General features: G+C 45.2%; 1 protein-coding gene across 19 annotated transcripts in view; it reads right to left on the reverse strand.

Annotated features, from left to right (window-relative positions):
• MAGI2 (membrane associated guanylate kinase, WW and PDZ domain containing 2) overlaps positions 1–16,898 on the reverse strand; it is a 618,960-nt gene that overhangs the window by 45,164 nt on the left and 556,898 nt on the right. For all 19 annotated transcript variants that reach the window (XM_081879061.1, XM_081879059.1, XM_081879064.1 and 16 more), the window contains 2 exons: positions 5,732–5,917; positions 2,199–2,355 (listed from right to left, as the gene is read on the reverse strand). In XM_081879061.1, coding sequence (XP_081735187.1) covers positions 2,199–2,355; positions 5,732–5,917 — 343 coding nt within the window. The remainder of the gene's footprint in view (positions 1–2,198; positions 2,356–5,731; positions 5,918–16,898) is intronic.

Raw genomic sequence — 16,898 nt, forward strand, 5'->3', positions numbered from 1 at the left:
AGGCAAACTCGGCCCTCCAGATGTTTTGGGACTACAACTCCCATCATCCTGTTAGCTAGGGGTGATGGGAGTTGTAGTCCCAAAACAGCTGGAGGGCTGAGTTTGCCTATGCCTGGCATAGGGTCACCCCCAGTCTGCTATCCCTCTCTCCCTCTCCACCTCTCTGCTACGCCTTTCACTCTTTTTCTCCCACCTTTCTCCACTCTTTCAGCTACCCCTCTCCCCTTTCTCTCTTCTTGCCACCAAGATGACATTAGCTCAAAGGCCACATGAAACTGAGCTGTTCTCTACTCAATGTCAAGGATCCAAAGAATTGAACAACTAGCTTCACCCACCTACAGAAGTTCTGACCCAGTGTTTCTCTAACCTCATCCTTCATAGTAACAATGTTTCTTTATTTCTATTTGACATTAATGCCCTACTGTCCAAGGCAGTACAGTGGTGCCCCGCAAGACGAATGCCTCGCAAGACGAAAAACCCGCTAGACGAAAGGGTTTTCCGTTTTTCGATGCGCTTCGCAAGACGAATTTCCCTATGGGCTTGCTTCGCAAGACGAAAATGTCTTGCGATTTTTTTCACTCCTCCCTTTTTCTAAGCCGCTAATAGCCTCTTAGCCGCTAAGCTGCTAAGCCTTTAATAGCCGCTAAGCCTTTAATAGCCGCTAAGCCGCTAAGCCGCTAATAGGTGTGCTTCGCAAGATGAAAAAACCGCTAGACGAAGAGACTCGCGGAACGGATTATTTTCGTCTTGCGAGGCACCACTGTATACACAAGGAGCACAAGGCAGCCTCCCATCCTGAGCCAAGCCTACTTGGCTTCAGCAAAGTTGGTGCACTGGGTTCCTTCAGATCATGCCCTGCAACCTTTTGAAATGGAAAATATGTTCAGAATCAGTTTGTGTTAAGGCATCAGGAGGTCTGCTCTCCAAAAAGTATAAGAAGTTAACAATCAAAAGCTCCCACTGGATGCACCTAAAGTAGCTTTTTAAAAGTACCTCATAAAGATTTTGGATCATTAGCATCTCAGTCTTCAGCACATTACTTAAAAGTAAACCCCACTGATTTCAAAGGAACTTGCTTCTACAGTTAAGTGTGTTTGGGATTGCAGCCTTAATTTTGTAGGAGTGTTAAATGAATATGACATACAGAGCATTGTACTTGAACCACAACTAATTAGTCCTTTTTATAACACTGTGTAGGAACTTTGAAACTGTCATTTACTGTTGGGTCAAGGTTTTGGACGAGGTACATTGGTAGATCAATGATGTGAATGACTATAATGATAATGTATTAGGTCACATTTTACAAGACGAAAGTTTTTACAAGGACAAAATATAATTGTCCTGAAATTACAAAATGGCCATAGATACTTTCTTTTATGGTAGAGCTTTCTTACTTGTGTCCATGAGAGATACAAAAAAGTAGATTGGTAACAAACATGGAGAAATGATTTGGAGATTAATGATCTGCTATAAACCAAGAAAGCTGTAAATTTGCTTGACAAAATGATTTCGAATACTGGTTTGCTTGTGTGGCTCATGAGAGGGAGTCAGTTTTAAGATTAAAAAGATGCAACAGCATCATAACCATATTTGACCCCCATGACCACTTCTGATCAAAGTAACTTTTGTGCACCATTTTCACATGATAAGGTGTTCTATGGCAACAATGCAAGTCATACTGTCAGGAATCTGGCAGTGAAACCAGTGATATAATATTATGAGGCAGTACCATAAGAACTCTTAACATGAATAAGGTAAAATCATGTCAAAAGTCATCAAATGAAAGCTTTGGCAATTACTACATAGGCAAAGTGCCATTTGCGCTAGGTTCCACTCACAGCAACGGATACGCCGTCACCAAATTATGCACTGTTTCATTAGCATAAAGGGCTGGATGCAGGTAGACCGTGAGAGGAATTCTGCTCAAAGAATGGTCCCTCTCACAGAAAGAGTTGGGGAGGCACTTCCCTGACTTACTCCCTGTAGCTCCTTCTGTTCCTTAAAAATATGCTCTGGAACAATGTGGGGAGTGAAACAGAAGAGAATACTTGGGGGAACTGCTCCCTTCTCCTTCCATGAGTGGGAACCTCTCCCTTCACTTCCCCCAAAGGGTCTCCCAAACCCACCATTAGGGAATCACAGTCTTTCATTGTATACCTGGAGAAAGCAGAAGGCTGGATCACCTGCTCTTTCCTTACCTGTTTTCGTGTCCTTGGGACTGGAGAGGCTGTGGAGGCGCCGGCTGTGTTACGGGGCTCTGCTGGGATAGGGGGCTTTGCTGAGCCATGGGGCTGTGCTGCTGTGCCATGGGGCTTTGTTTTTCTGAGCTGGGTGCGGACGCTGGGCTGTTCAGCTCTGCATAACGGAAGACTGGTGATTAGAGAGCTGTCACCGTGTGGCATTTAGTAAAGGGCAAAGGGAGGCAATCATTGCTGTGTCATACCCCATCTCAGGCAATTTATGTTCTTTTGCTTTTATTATCATGGCTTGTAATTAGATTTTAAGACACCTGAACTTAGAAAGCTTCATCTGATCGTGTTTGAAATCTCATCCTGCTCTGGCTGGCATGCGTGTTATTCAAAACCCAGTTGGAATTGACATACACATTTCATTTCTCAGAGTTCCTTCCAAGGGCAGAGAGAAATATGGAAAGGTTCCATTTTGAGAGAGAGAGAGAAAATGAGAGCCCATAGCAGCTCACTACAGCTCTGCAGTTGAACCTTTAGACGGCTTAGGCCCACACATCTAAAACGTGAGCACAACAGTATCAGATGGAAGATTTTCATAGATAATATCGTGCTCATGCAAGGTTTCAAATCTGGACCCCTGGACCTGTGACACATGATGTAAGAAGGAGAGAAAGATGACAGTGAAAGGAAAGGGAACTGGAAGAGAGAAATCTTGCTTGGATTCAAAACCATTTGGCCACAGATAATAGCTTTCCCAAATTTATGTTCAAGATCTGTTTTGAATGACTAACAGACCAATCACAGACTTCCCACAGGGTTCATGTGCATGAGGAAGTGTGCACAGGATTGCAGCCTAATTTACTCAGCAAGAAGGGGATGAAGGATTTGGACTGGAATAGAACTAATGCATTTGAATGAGTGGAGGAAAGCAGGGTTAACAGAGACATCTTCAGAAAAACCCTGCTTTTTCTTAGCCCAACTTCACAAAAACCCATGTCACAGTAAATCTTTGTCAGTCTTCTAAGGCACCACAATATTCTTTGCAGTTTTCTTAGGTTTTCCTTCTTCTATTCTCCATGCTCTGTTTAACTTCTAAGCACCTAAATATCTAGCAAGCTATTAATGTACAATTGCTATTACCCATTTTGAATCTGTTGGGCAGTGCACATTTAGACAAATAAAACAGGCAGGAAAGCAAAACTATGTAGGCTAGACCAGCTACCTTTGAACTCAGCTAAACATTTGCCATTGGCAAACAAGGCCAGCCCCTCTTAGGTGCATAAGATATTAACAAATATTTGTAAATGTGTATATGATAAAGTGTTCTTTTTCATACTGTAGCACTTCCAATAGGGAAAATATCTCCAGGAAGCAAAGATGTTATCCATCCAGCAGCACAGACTGCTACAGAATCACACAACTTATGTATTCAACATCTCTAGTCTTTTAGTATTGTGCTACTGGGATGTAAAGCTACACAGACTACTTAATGAAACAGAACTCATCTCCTTTCCCTGTACAGTGGTGCCCCGCAAGACGAATGCCTCACAAGATGAAAAACCCGCTAGACGAAAGGGTTTTCCATTTTTCGAGGCGCTTCGCAAGACGAATTTCCCTATGGGCTTGCTTCGCAAGAAGAAAACATCTTGCGAGTCTTGCGATTTTTTTCGCTTTTTTCTCCCTTTTTCTAAGCCGCTAAACCGCTAATAGCCACTTAGCCAAAAAGCCGCTAATAGGGTTGCTTCGCAAGACGAAAAAACTGCTAGACGAAGAGGATCGTGGAACGGATTCTTTTCGTCTTGCGAGGCACCACTGTACCTCTAGGAACACAATTCTCATGCCAAATGTTGATTGCTTTGTGGGCAGAGATGGTTAGAGAGAAATCTGTTTTTCTCCAATCTGTCTTGCATAGTCTGCAACCATATTTATCTCTGCATAAGCCCATAGCAGCAGCAGCAGCAGCAGCAGCAGCAGGTGTTGCTGAGGCGTAACAAGAGGGAGAGGTCAGTGTGGTGCAAACACACAGCTAGAGCCAATCCGGTGTTCCTGTCAATGTGTTTGCACTATGCCAACCTTGTCACCTCCTTGCCCCTCCCTCTCTTGGGGCACTGCAGCAATGCCAGCACTGGGACATCAGGTAAGTGCTGCTGTGCAGCCACCCACTGCTAGCTATCAGTACCAAAATTCGGGAACTGGGTAGGGGAGCAGCACTGGGTTGCAAACGACACAGGAAGCTGCCTTATTTCAAGTCAGATCATTGGTCCATCTAGCTTAGTCTACACTGACTAATAGCAGCTCTCCAGGGTTTTGGGCAGGAAAACTTCCCAGCCTTACTTGGAGAATGCCAGGTATTGAACCTGGGAGCTTTTGCATCCAAAGCATGTGCTCTATCACTGAGCAATGGCCCTTCACATGAGAAACCTGATTTGCCTTCAGAGTGTTCTAAGCCCCACCCCCCAAAGTGCCCCCAGCCTTCTTGAAAGGTAAGTTTTCTTAGAGAAGAAAAACAACAACAGAGTACTGTGATTTATCAGTGGGGGCAGCCAGAGACATTATTGTACTAGAGGCAAAAAATCCAGCGCGCGCCTCACAATGGTAAAAATATAATAAATGAAAATGACCAATCATTTGCTAGCAGCCCATTAACCTTCTGACCAAGGAGGGCCATTCAGCTTGCCTAATGGTAGTGCCGGTCTTGCTATCATTAGGTTTGATCCAAATGAAGTTAGTTGAACTTGATTTTCATTTATTTTAATGGAACATTATGATTTTTTCATGTTGATTTCAGTGATAAATGTGCAACTAACTTAGTATGAATCCAGCCTGTTTAAGTTAATCAGATGGTGAAAATTATTATATTTTTAAAACATTTTAATTCACTGACAAGAGACAAACTGATAAACTGAGGGGGGGGGAGGGAATCTATATCTTATGTTGCTTTCAGTGGGGAAGGAGGATGAATTTATGCCTTTCCAGGCAATAAGGTATGAGCAAAATTACCGCCATTAGATCAGAATGCTCTCCTCATATTTTGGGCAGAATTTGACACCCACTCTGTGAGTACACAAGGTACAAAACCATTGGAAGGACAAGTTCCTTATGCTGAAGAGTCGTTCTGTTAGTGCTCCTGTGGTTTTGAATCTGTTCTCAGTTGCACAACTGGGAGGAAAAAAAACCCAAGCAAAGCTGACGTCAGTGGAGTTGCAATTATGTAAAGTGGGGTGAAAATGGAACAGGGGACGCTAGTGATTATTTCCAACTGCTGTATAATGTTAGTTCTCCCAGGAGGCAAAAGAGCAGACCCTGGCAGTGCTTCATCAAGGCCTCTCCTGGTGGTTCACATATACTTTTGCCATTTGAAGTGTTTTTGAAGGGCTCAGATTCTCTTCTAGCAAGGTCTGCGGGGATCCAGCAGTAACATTTATATAATGCCACGCACTGGCTGCACATATAAAAACTTCCTCACTTTCCCAGGGGTGCAGTTCAGATTAATTGGTTGCTACTTCTATTTTCCTCCAGGGTTTTAAGGGTCAATTACTTACCCTCCTGAGGAATGATGCGAAGAGTTACACTAAGACCAGCATCTTTAATTAGCTTCACAATATCTGCATGAGGCATGTTAATAATAGACTGGCCATTCACAGCTAAGATCCGGTCTCCGACTTTGAGCTTTGCGCAGCGATCAGCGGGGCTTCCATCAATTATCCGGCCTATTTTATGGGGTACAGCTAGAAAAGAAAAGGAAATATATATATACCCGCACAGTTAACCTAAAACGACAGTCGATATAAGATAGCAGCTACAAGGAAGTAAACTAATGTTTGCATGTAGGCAAAATGGGTTCCAGTGGGAAATGTCTAGACGGTCTTACTGTGCTTTGTAAGCAGCTACAGCATCCAGCTCTCCCCCCCCCCCCAATGCACGTCCACTTCAGTCTGCTTGGGTTTCTGTCTAAAATCTCAACAGCTAAATCAGCATTATTGGAGCTTATGCCGATAACAAAGTAAAGTATCCACCATCATTTTGGAAGTCACAACATTCATTACGGATAAGTCTTCTTTTCAAGATTAACCAGGAGACAATGTCCTTCCTTCCCTGCATTTTCCCTTTGCCGTCCGCTTAGTTGACTAAAGGTCAATTGGAAGAGCAGAGATTCAAAGGTCTTTACATTTTTTTACTTTTTGGTTTAGGAAGTTTCTACTCCACCCTTTCTCATTGCCAACACACACACACAGAGAGAGAGAGTGGTACCTCGGGTTACGAACTTAATTTGTTCTGGAGGTCCGTTCTTAACCTGAAACTCTTCTTAACCTGAAGCACCACTTTAACTAATGGGGCCTCCCGCTGCCGCCACACAATTTCTGTTCTCATGCTAAGGTAAAGTTCTTAGCCTGAGGTACTACTTCCGGGTTAGCGGAGTCTGTAACCTGAAGCGTCTGTAACCCAAGGTACCACTGTACACACACACACACACACACACACACACACACACACACACACACAGTTGTACCTCGGGTTACAAACTCTTTGGGTTACAAACTCCACTAACCCGGAAGTAGTACCTCGGGTTGAGATAAAGGAGCACTCCCAAACTACACAACTGCTCTTTCACAGGTATTGTAACCTCATCCAGGACTGATCATGCTGGGTATATCACAAAGTTGTCCAATGAAAAAGCTTATGGTTGTCCTCTGCTGATTCCTCTTATGGGACGATGCAAATGAGGAGGTAAAATTAAACAAATATGGAATGCTTGTAAATATTGCACAAAGAGGCAAGCATCCCAAAGCCAGTTTGAGAGAAAAAAATATTGAAGGCAAAAGGTAACTAGACATTGCAGGCACAACCTAAGATTTGTTAATTTCTCTTATATATCTGAAGCACTGATTTGTGAACAGAAAACCCTTTGCAGTATGCAGTGTGTTGCATCACAACCAGGCCACACCCACCACAGAATGGCTTTCCATGCCTAACCTGGGAGCATCGAGCAACTTATTTTCCTCCAGGGCTCTGCATGCTCCTGTTTATTCCAGCAGCCTGTGTGCCAGGTCCGCAGGTGATGCTGCTAGATACTTTTAGGAGAGACCTGGAAGGACTTGAGAAGCTCCCAGCCATAGTGGGGCAGGCCTGCAAAGCAGTAATGCTGCAGGAGAGGTCAGGACTACTCTAGCTTCTACGTGGCACCTCTTCATGCTCTTTTACATGTGTAGGCACAACAGGATTGCACCTTTGGTCCTTAGAATGCGAACAAAAACATAGAAAAATGAACAGAGATTTTTTCACTAGGGTAGAGATTTCCTCACAAGGGGCTGGATCCAAATGTTCCTTTCCTCTAATAGAAAGAGCTTCTCTGCTGGAAGAAGGGAATGTCTGGATTCAACCTAAGTTCAGAAAATATGATTTTGAATTTCAGCTCTAAGTCCATCCATTTTTACGTCTAAACCTGTTGATGTTAACCGTTGCCACATAATTCACCACTGCCCCATGCTAAAACGCTTCCTGAGCCAATATCAGGAATACAACTTCTGAAACTTGCTGATGAACTATAGTTTTATTTTCAAGCAAAAAGTGCTTTCATAGGGCTTTTTTCAAGAAACAAAATAACGATGCATGGCTTTTAGTACAGAATTAATTCCTTCTCATTAATTTCTAGTGCTTTAGTATTTGAAGCCCTTTTAATTAAGCAAATTGTAATTTGATTTAATGCTCTGCTTTACAGACACACTTAAGGAAATGCAAGACAGTCTGGATATTTGCAAATTATTCAATTTAAAAGAAAACAACAATATGTAAACTCTAAAAAACCCCATTGATTTATTAATTCTAGGATCTAAGTTGAAACAGATTTACTGGACAGGCCTGTAGTAGCGACAGATTTTAGTCAGCCAGGGCTCCCTTTGTCCTGTACTACTGTGAACTCAAAAGACTGGGGAAAACTTGACCACTATCCAGTGGTACCTCAGGATGCGAACGGGATCCATTCCGGAGCCCCGTTTGCATCCTGAATGGAACATAAGACGTGATGGTGCATCTGCGCATGCGTGGGTCACGTTTTGCCGCTTCCGTGCATGACGTCATTTTGAGCGTCTGCACATGCGCGAGCGGCAAAACCCGGAAGTAACGCGCTCCATTACTTTCGGGTTGCCGCGGAGTGCAACCTGAAAGCGCTTAACCTGAAGCACATTCAACCCGAGGTATGACTGTAGTCAGGCATGTACTGAGTACAGTTTGGATTGGCTGTTTCCAGTTTTTAGGAGGCAGTTACAGTCACATAATGAAGTGCAATGTTCAGCCCAGCAGCAGCAAATGAGTATTATCCCACAAGCTTTATCATTCATCCTGGGCCATACAAATGTGCAGATCAAAAGGTTGTGCTAATGACTTCTAAGAGTCAATGAAAATTTATATGGAGGCATTGCTAGGGCTGCCATATATCTGGATGGTTTGCCTAAAAACAAACAAACAGGATGTCCTGGTTTTTACTTTTTTAAACATGGCAACCCTAGGCATTGGTACAGAACTGGTTTTGATCACCTCTCAAATGCACATGGGAGAAATCACTTGTTTGTAAATACCACCATGTTAACATCTCCTTGCATCTGTTTTAAGATGAATCAAATACCCCAGTTACTGGTGTTTGCAAAACTTTTGTTTCATGCTCTGCATTTGTTGATGGCCAATTCATCCATCCATTAACTGCAAAAATTATATGGTTCTTTGCTGCTGCTGCTTCTTTTTATTAAAAAAAACACTTTTTGCAATGTATCTTCCTACCCCTTTTATTTACTGTTGTCCCCCCGCTCCTTTTCTATTTCCTGTGTCTGCACATGTATTGTTCCCTTGGATTGTTAAAAAAAACCCCAAAACCAAAACTAAAAGCAGCCTCAGAGATTTGCAGTATTGAGCAGAGGATCAGCAGGAATAGATTAAAGGGGGCAGGAAGGGCAGTTCAATTCTTTCTCCTCTGGCAATTTTTTCCAGTCAATATCCCCACTTCCCAGCTGCTTTTCACTCTGCCGGAGAAAAGATAATGGTAGCCACAGCTATTCCTGTAAGAGCAGAAAAAGCTAAGGAAATGAATTCTGAGCAGTAAAATGGCTGGATGGGAAAGGATTAAGCAAGCCCTTCCCTACCATCCCAGGCTGCTTTCGGCTTTAAAAGAAGCTACCGTAAGAGTAGGGGACTTCTGCATGTTTACATGTAGTTTCAGTGCCATTTACTGAATTTGTTTACTCCTACTTATTCCCATAATTAAGATTGCCGGAAGAAATATCAACAACCTCAGATATGCGGATGACACAACCTTGATGGCAGAAAGTAAGGAGGAATTAAAGAACCTTTTAATGAGGGTGAAAGAGGAGAGCGCAAAATATGGTCTGAAGCTCAACATCAAAAAAACGAAGATCATGGCCACTGGGCCCATCACCTCCTGGCAAATAAAAGGGGAAGAAATGGAGGCAGTGAGAGATTTTACTTTCTTGGGCTCCATGATCACTGCAGATGGTGACAGCAGCCACGAAATAAAAAGACGCCTGCTTCTTGGGAGAAAAGCAATGACAAACCTAGACAGCATCTTAAAAAGCAGAGACATCACCTTGCCAACAAAGGTCTGTATATTTTAAAGCTATGGTTTTCCCAGTAGTGATGTATGGAAGTGAGAGCTGGACCATAAAGAAGGCTGATCGCCGAAGAATTGATGCTTTTGAATTATGGTGCTGGAGGAGACTCTTGAGAGTCCCATGGACTGCAAGAAGAACAAACCTATCCATTCTTAAGGAAATCAGCCCTGAGTGCTCACTGGAAGGACAGATCGTGAAGCTGAGGCTCCAATACTTTGGCCACCTCATGAGAAGAGAAGACTCCCTGGAAAAGACCCTGATGTTGGGAAAGATTGAGGGTACAAGGAGAAGGGGACGACAGAGGACGAGATGGTTGGACAGTGTTCTTGAAGATACTAGCGTGGTTTGACCAAACTGCGGGAGGCAGTGGAAGACAGGAGTGCCTGGCATGGTCTGGTCCATGGGGTCACAAAGAGTCGGACACGACTAAACGACTAAACAACAACAACAACTTATTCCCATTTCAAAAATGCATAGAGCATTTTTAAACAAATTCTCTGCATGAGGGGGAAAATTGCCATGAGAAAGGTTCTGCCTAGCCTCTTCCCTGCCACGTCCATCCTTTCACACTTGGAATGGGAGGAACACTGATGGTATAACTTGCAGCCTCAAATACTCACAGTCAGTGCATATATTAATTACCATAATGCTAATGAACCTCTCTTCTGTATTAATCATGTCTCCCACAGTTCTACAAACCATTATAGACTTAGAGACCTTTAGCTGCCTATTATGTCAGCTCCCATTTCCAGGTGTGGTCTCTAATCGAAAGGAGCTTATAGTCAGTTCTGCAGACCCCAAGAGACTCTAATCCTTTCATTCCCTGACAGCACATTCGCTGCCACCCCACATGGCGTCTCAAGTGGCTTCTGAAATTCAGAAGAGCTTCAGAAGCAATTTCTGAAGTAAATAAAGTACAGAATGAGGCAGAGCATGGGAAAAAACAATTGGTAAAGTGATGCTCTTCTGTATGTCCAAAGGGGCTTGCTGGACTGGAATCAGAACCAGAAGAAAAGGCAGTTTTGAAATGGGGAAGATCAGGCGAAATGTTACTACCTATTCTTCAGTAACAGAAAAAGTGGAATATCCTATTTTATGCTGCAGCTAATTACATATATTTGGTGTGAAGATATCTATCATCTACCTATTGATATGTACCACATACACACAGACATAATACATATCTATGTATATGTATATAATTTCATCTATACAGGTCACCCAACTTCCACCATGGAACTGAAAGGGCCATACATAGGATTCCCAGACAATCTCTCCCATGTAGACACTGATCAGGCCAGAGCTGCCCAGCACCAGCAAGATGGCTGCATCACATGCCCTCAGACCATGAGGCACTTCAGTCCTATGATCTTTTGAAGCTTCCGCCTTATGAAGGCCACTTTCATGGAGCTCCATAAGGACCAAGGGATATTTGTACAGAGCTGTGTCCTTCATTGAAGGGTAGAGCACCCTCTCACTGCTTTACATCATCGGATGAAAATCTTCCAATGTGCTATTTTAACCCTCACCCCAAAATCACTGCATGGTTTTATTGAAGGGAATTACAAGAAAAATAAGAGCAAAACAACAAAACATTACAATATAAAAAATGCTGAGTTGTTAATATATTCTTGTTTCCCTCCAAATTTGCATGCAGAAAGTTAGAAGAAACACTGGGTGCTGAAGAAAACACCATACCTTTCTGTTTCTTCTTCTTTTTAAAACAAAAATTATTTCTCTTGACAGAAAATCACTAAACTCATACTGAGCTCCGGCTAATATCACAGCATGCCCTCAGAAAGCACTGATCGTTATAAGCTGGTGTCAGTGACAAATAATGTTTCTCACTTTTACAAGTACGGTGTCTTTTCATCTGTTCTGTATGTATTTCCCCTAACAGCTGAGAGATTGTATTTTGTAAAAAGTCACTTGCCTGTTTTCTCACATTTCTTTTTGTACGCTGGGTAAATGTCAGATGCGAACAGGTGAGAGAGAGAGAAAGAGAGAGAGAGAGAGAGAGAGGGAGGGTGTTGGGGAATCCAAACCTGTATTGTATCTGTACTATAACCTCTGGCAGATAATAACTTCTTACAATACCTTAGTTTTGTAATGTAAACAGAAACCGATAGAAAACTAAGCCAACAAACCCTCCTGAGCCAGCTGTCCTTTCCAATATGTTACACAGCTGATCACATGAATATTTATTGTGCCCACAATTCTCCATAGGTACAAGAGCTTTAATTCAGCTTTAACTCCCAGCATGCCATGATTTAATTGGGAGATATAACACATAACTCAGTATGCTTAGCTTGTTTCCCTTCAGATGCCTTTTTGCCATCTAACACCCACTATCAATCACTCCTGCGGCCTTTTCCTCATGTGTCCTCACCAGTGAAACTCCAGGAGTTGTGGGGCAGCCAGAAGATGCGACGTACACAGCTATCAGAGGAAGATGATGTGAGAAAATACTGCCTGACGTTCCCTTCTTGTGGACCTTATGTTCCTTGAATAAAGGCTTTATGCCATATGTGATGGCCTGGGACTTGGGCTCGGGCTCGGACCCAGAGGAGTCTCAGTCTGCACCGGATCCTTTGCCTCAGGCATCATCTGAACCAAGTCTGGGGCCTGATCCTGAAGAGTCCCAGTCTGCCCAGTCTCTTCCCCTGCAACAAACACCAGCTGGGCCAAGTCAGGGGCCTGAGCCTGCCCTGGCTCCAGATGTGGGGATGACCTTGTTGCCTTCAGCTGGGCCATCACTTACAGCTGCTCCACTACCGGTTGGGTCAGGGGAGGCTGAGGCAGCCCCTGGGTCTAGTAACCCACCGACGTCTCCCAAGCTGCAGAGACTAAGGTCTGAGAGAAGGAGAGACCTGAGTACTCACAGGAGGAGTGCTCGCCTTTGGGAGAAATAGGGAGGTGAGTCACCGAGAGATCAGGACCAGTCGTTACCCCGACAAAGATAAAAGGCTGTTGGACTCCACCCCAGGTTACGGGAGCAGCATTGCTGTCTGCCAGACCCTGCCTGAGATCCTGTACCTGTCCTTGCTTGGTTTCCTGCCTCATATCCTGCCTTGACCCTGTCAGACTGACTCCTAGTGGAACCTACGGATTCTGGACTGGACCTGGACCATAGTTCTTGGGTTACCCCCAGGCCCAGCACACCATAGTTCAGGGGTGGCCTGTTCCGTTTTGCCACATGAGATGAAATGGGAAGGTGATGTCTCCCTGCCCTGCCAAAGCTTCACTTACCAGGGATCAGACTTCCGGTAAGATCTCACTGAACTCTCACAAGATCTCATGAGAGCTCTGCAAGATGTTGCCAGAAGCCGCTGCTGCTTCTCCTTGCTTCTCTGGCAGCACCCTGTAGGATTCCACCACCCAAAACAGCTGCCTCAGTCCGCCTCATGGGTGGGCCGGCCCTGCCATACTTCCATTAAAACATTTTTGTTAAAACTATGCTAGATATGAGGAAGTGAGGATGGAAACTGTCCCGTAACCATATATCCCTCACTCAAGGGTTAATATCAGGGCTATTTGTGTACATGCAGGACTTTTTTTTTGGGAGGGGTGAGGAGTTCTCATCTGCAGTGGCAGAGCCAATTTGAAGTGCCTGTTGCTGTGCTCACACTGCACCGAATGTCTGCTGCCTTGTATCTCTTGGTACCACATGGCATTGGGAAGCCAGGAGAGCAATGTTGTTTTCAGCCCAGCATTCTCTTTTGGGCAACTTAATGAGGGTCCCATGCCAGAGGCAAAAGCAGACAGAGCAACAAATGCCAGTTTGTACAGTGGGCTAGCTTCTGCACACACTCCCTGATATTCTCCATCCAGGCCACCAAAATGCATTATCAACATTCAAGGACACATTTCAGCCACTTCACATTTCAAGGAGTAGGGGTGGGCAAGAGATATGACCGGAGGAGAGGAAGTGTGTCCTAAGGAGATTTCCGAGGGTCAGACGGGAGGGATGAATTTGACTCTCTGTCCTGAGGTTCCCCAACCCTGTTCTAAAGAGGCAGGGACCAGAATATCTGAAGGACTGCTTCCTCTCACATGAACCTGCCTGCCAGTTGCAGTTATCACCTGAAGCACTGCTCTCTGCCCTGCTGCCATATTGGGCAGGTTGGACAAGGCTTTTTTTGGTGGAAGCAGCCCAGTTATGAAACACTGCCCTGAAGGAAGTGTGACTGTCTTTAACAGTTTTTAGCAGAGGGAAACGTTTTTATTTCATGAAGCTTCTAAGGATTTGTAAATGATGCTTTAATACTCTTCTTTTGATGATGCTCCTATGTATACCCTTTAAGCTTTTCCTGCTCTCAGTTCTTACTGTGTTAAGGTATTTGTTGCAAACTGCCCTGAGGGCTCAGTGGCGTAGCGTGGGTTGTCAGCACCCGGGGCAAGGCAAGTAATTTGCGCCCCCTAACCCTGAGTGAGCCAGGTAGGGGCAGAGAGCTGCGAGTGCGAGCGCCCCCCCCCCGATGTTGTGCCCGGTGCGGCCGGCCCCCCCTGCACGCCACTGTGAGGGCTCTCTTGAGAGTGCAGAGGTATTGGGAAACTATTTTAAATAAATAGGTAAAGGTAAAGGTACCCCTGCCCGTATGGGCCAGTCTTGCCAGACTCTAGGGTTGTGCGCTCATCTCACTTAAGAGGCTGGGAGCCAGCGCTGTCCGCAGACCCTTCCGGGTCACGTGGCCAGTGTGACAAGCTGCATCTGGCGAGCCAGCGCAGCACACGGAAACGCCGTTTACCTTCCCGCTAGTAAGCGGTCCCTATTTATCTACTTGCACTTAATTGTGCTTTCGAACTGCTAGGTGGGCAGGAGCTGAGACCGAACGACGAGAGCTCACCCCGCCGCGGGGATTCGAACCACTGACCATGTGATTGGCAAGTCTTAGGCACTGAGGTTTTACCCACAGCGCCACCCGCGTCCCTACAACGCAGCTCCTTGTCGCTATGCATCTGGGAAAGGCATGGCTGGAAGCTGCCTATGCTCTGGGAGGATTTGTTTTGGAGGTGGAGGCCCTGGGATTGCTTCTTGTGATTGACGAGGTAGTGGAAGAATGACTGACATTAGTGGAGTGGAATGGATAGCTGGGCAGAGTTAGAGTTGAGTGACTGATAATCTCTGCTGCAGAATGACAGAGTGGAGGCTGGCTGTGACAGACAAGAGAGACTGAGGGGAACAAGAGATGGTATTTAATAGAGTTAGGATAGCTGTTATGACACTTCAAGATAGACAGTGATGTTTAATCAGGAAACTAGAAGTGTAAGAACTCTGTAGAGAAATATTACTTGTTCTGAATGTTCTGTTCTTTAATTAAATCTATGTTTCTGTTTAACTCTCTGGGTTCTGGCCTTGATGGATCCCAAGACAGGAGTGGCCACCAGGAAGCCTGTGTGTGTGTGTGTGTGTGTGTGTGTGTGTGTGTGTTTGCGCTGTGTACAAGGACAGGGCAGGTCTGGGGCAAGGCAGCAGCGAGGCCAGAGTAGTGCTGCCCCACTGGCACTGTCCCAGCCTCACTGCTACTGTGCCCCATGCCCACACCATCCCAATACATGGCAGCAATGCTGGCTGCTGGGAGGCCAGGCCTGCAGCTGCTTCTGTTTATCTCATTCCACATATTTGGTGTAGATGTGCTTGAGTCAGGATGTAAAAGGAGAGTTCTACTGCTTTCTCTACGCCTGTAATATTCAGGAAAGCGAAAAGGAGGCACTTTATCACACTGTGCAAAGTCCAACTATGGAACATGCTCCTACAGGAGGCAACGATGGCCACCAAATGGTAAGGCTTTAAAAGAGGGTTAGGCAATTTCATGGAGGACAGGGCTATCAATGGCTACCAGCTTACAGGCTAGCTTGGGCTGTAATAATAATAATAATAATAATAGTAGTAGTAGTACAAGCATCTGTCCAGCCACTGGATCCTGGACTAGATGGGTTATTGGCCTGATCCAACAGGCTTATCTTATGTTTTTAGTAGGTGGTGGCAGCAAGCAGTCTGAGAGAAGTCTACACCCTGTGTGATAGCTGAGGACTGGACATCGTGGCCACTTGAGGACAGGCCCTTGCAAGGGAAAGCCACATTACTTTTTCTGATAGACAATAAAGGTAAAGGTAAAGGTACCCCTGCCCGTGCGGGCCAGTCTTGACAGACTCTAGGGTTGTGCGCTCATCTCACTCTAGAGGCCGGGAGCCAGCGCTGTCCGGAGACACTTCCGGGTCACATGGCCAGCGTGACGAAGCTGCTCTGGCGAACCGGCACCAGAGCAGCACACGGAAACGCCGTTTACCTTCCCGCTATAAAATGGTACCTATTTATCTACTTGCACTTTGACATGCTTTCGAACTGCTAGGTGGGCAGGAGCTGGGACCGAAAGATGGGAGCTCACCCCGCCGTGGGGATTCAAACCACCGACCTTGCGATCGGCAAGTCCTAGGCACTGAGGTTTTACCCACAGCGCCACCCGCGTCCCATAGACAATATGCTCTTCTATCTTGCCTGCTCCCCATAATGGGCTGGCCATTGAAGGAGCCCTGCTTTGGCTCACCTACTTTCCTCATGGCTGTCACACCTACCTTCTTAAATTATTGAGCACTTATGTGACTGGACTTGGTGCCAGGCTACCAAGTAAGAAATTAGAGAGGGAGGCAGACCCTCTGGACTTGTCAAGGCTCATGATCTGGAGACAGACAGGCAGGTGCCAACTGGGTAGGTAGTCAAGCCAGGGAAGAGGCTAAGGAGTAAATGGGGACTGGTAGTCTAGAACAATGCCTGAGGGAGTTGCTTAGATGGAGGAGCCAAGCCAGAGTCAGATGCTTTATGGGATCAGGCAGAAGCCAATTGGTTCCTTTAGTCACCTGACCTGTGGCTGTAGTGGTTGCACTGAAGTGCAACTCATATCTCCCTCCTCTGGCAAGTTCCCATGGGGACGCAAAGAACCAGGCATCTCCCAGTTCAAGTCCCCTCAGCACATCACCTTGTTTCCAATGCCCAGGCCTACAAAATTCCAATAATATAAGGAGAAATCTGTGGCAGATGAAGTTGATGGACTATATGGAACTGACGGAAATGACTGGCAGAATCCGAGAC

This window comes from Podarcis erhardii (assembly GCF_964252035.2).
Source record: "Podarcis erhardii genome assembly, chromosome: 10".
Classification (NCBI taxonomy): Eukaryota; Metazoa; Chordata; class Lepidosauria; order Squamata; family Lacertidae; genus Podarcis; species Podarcis erhardii.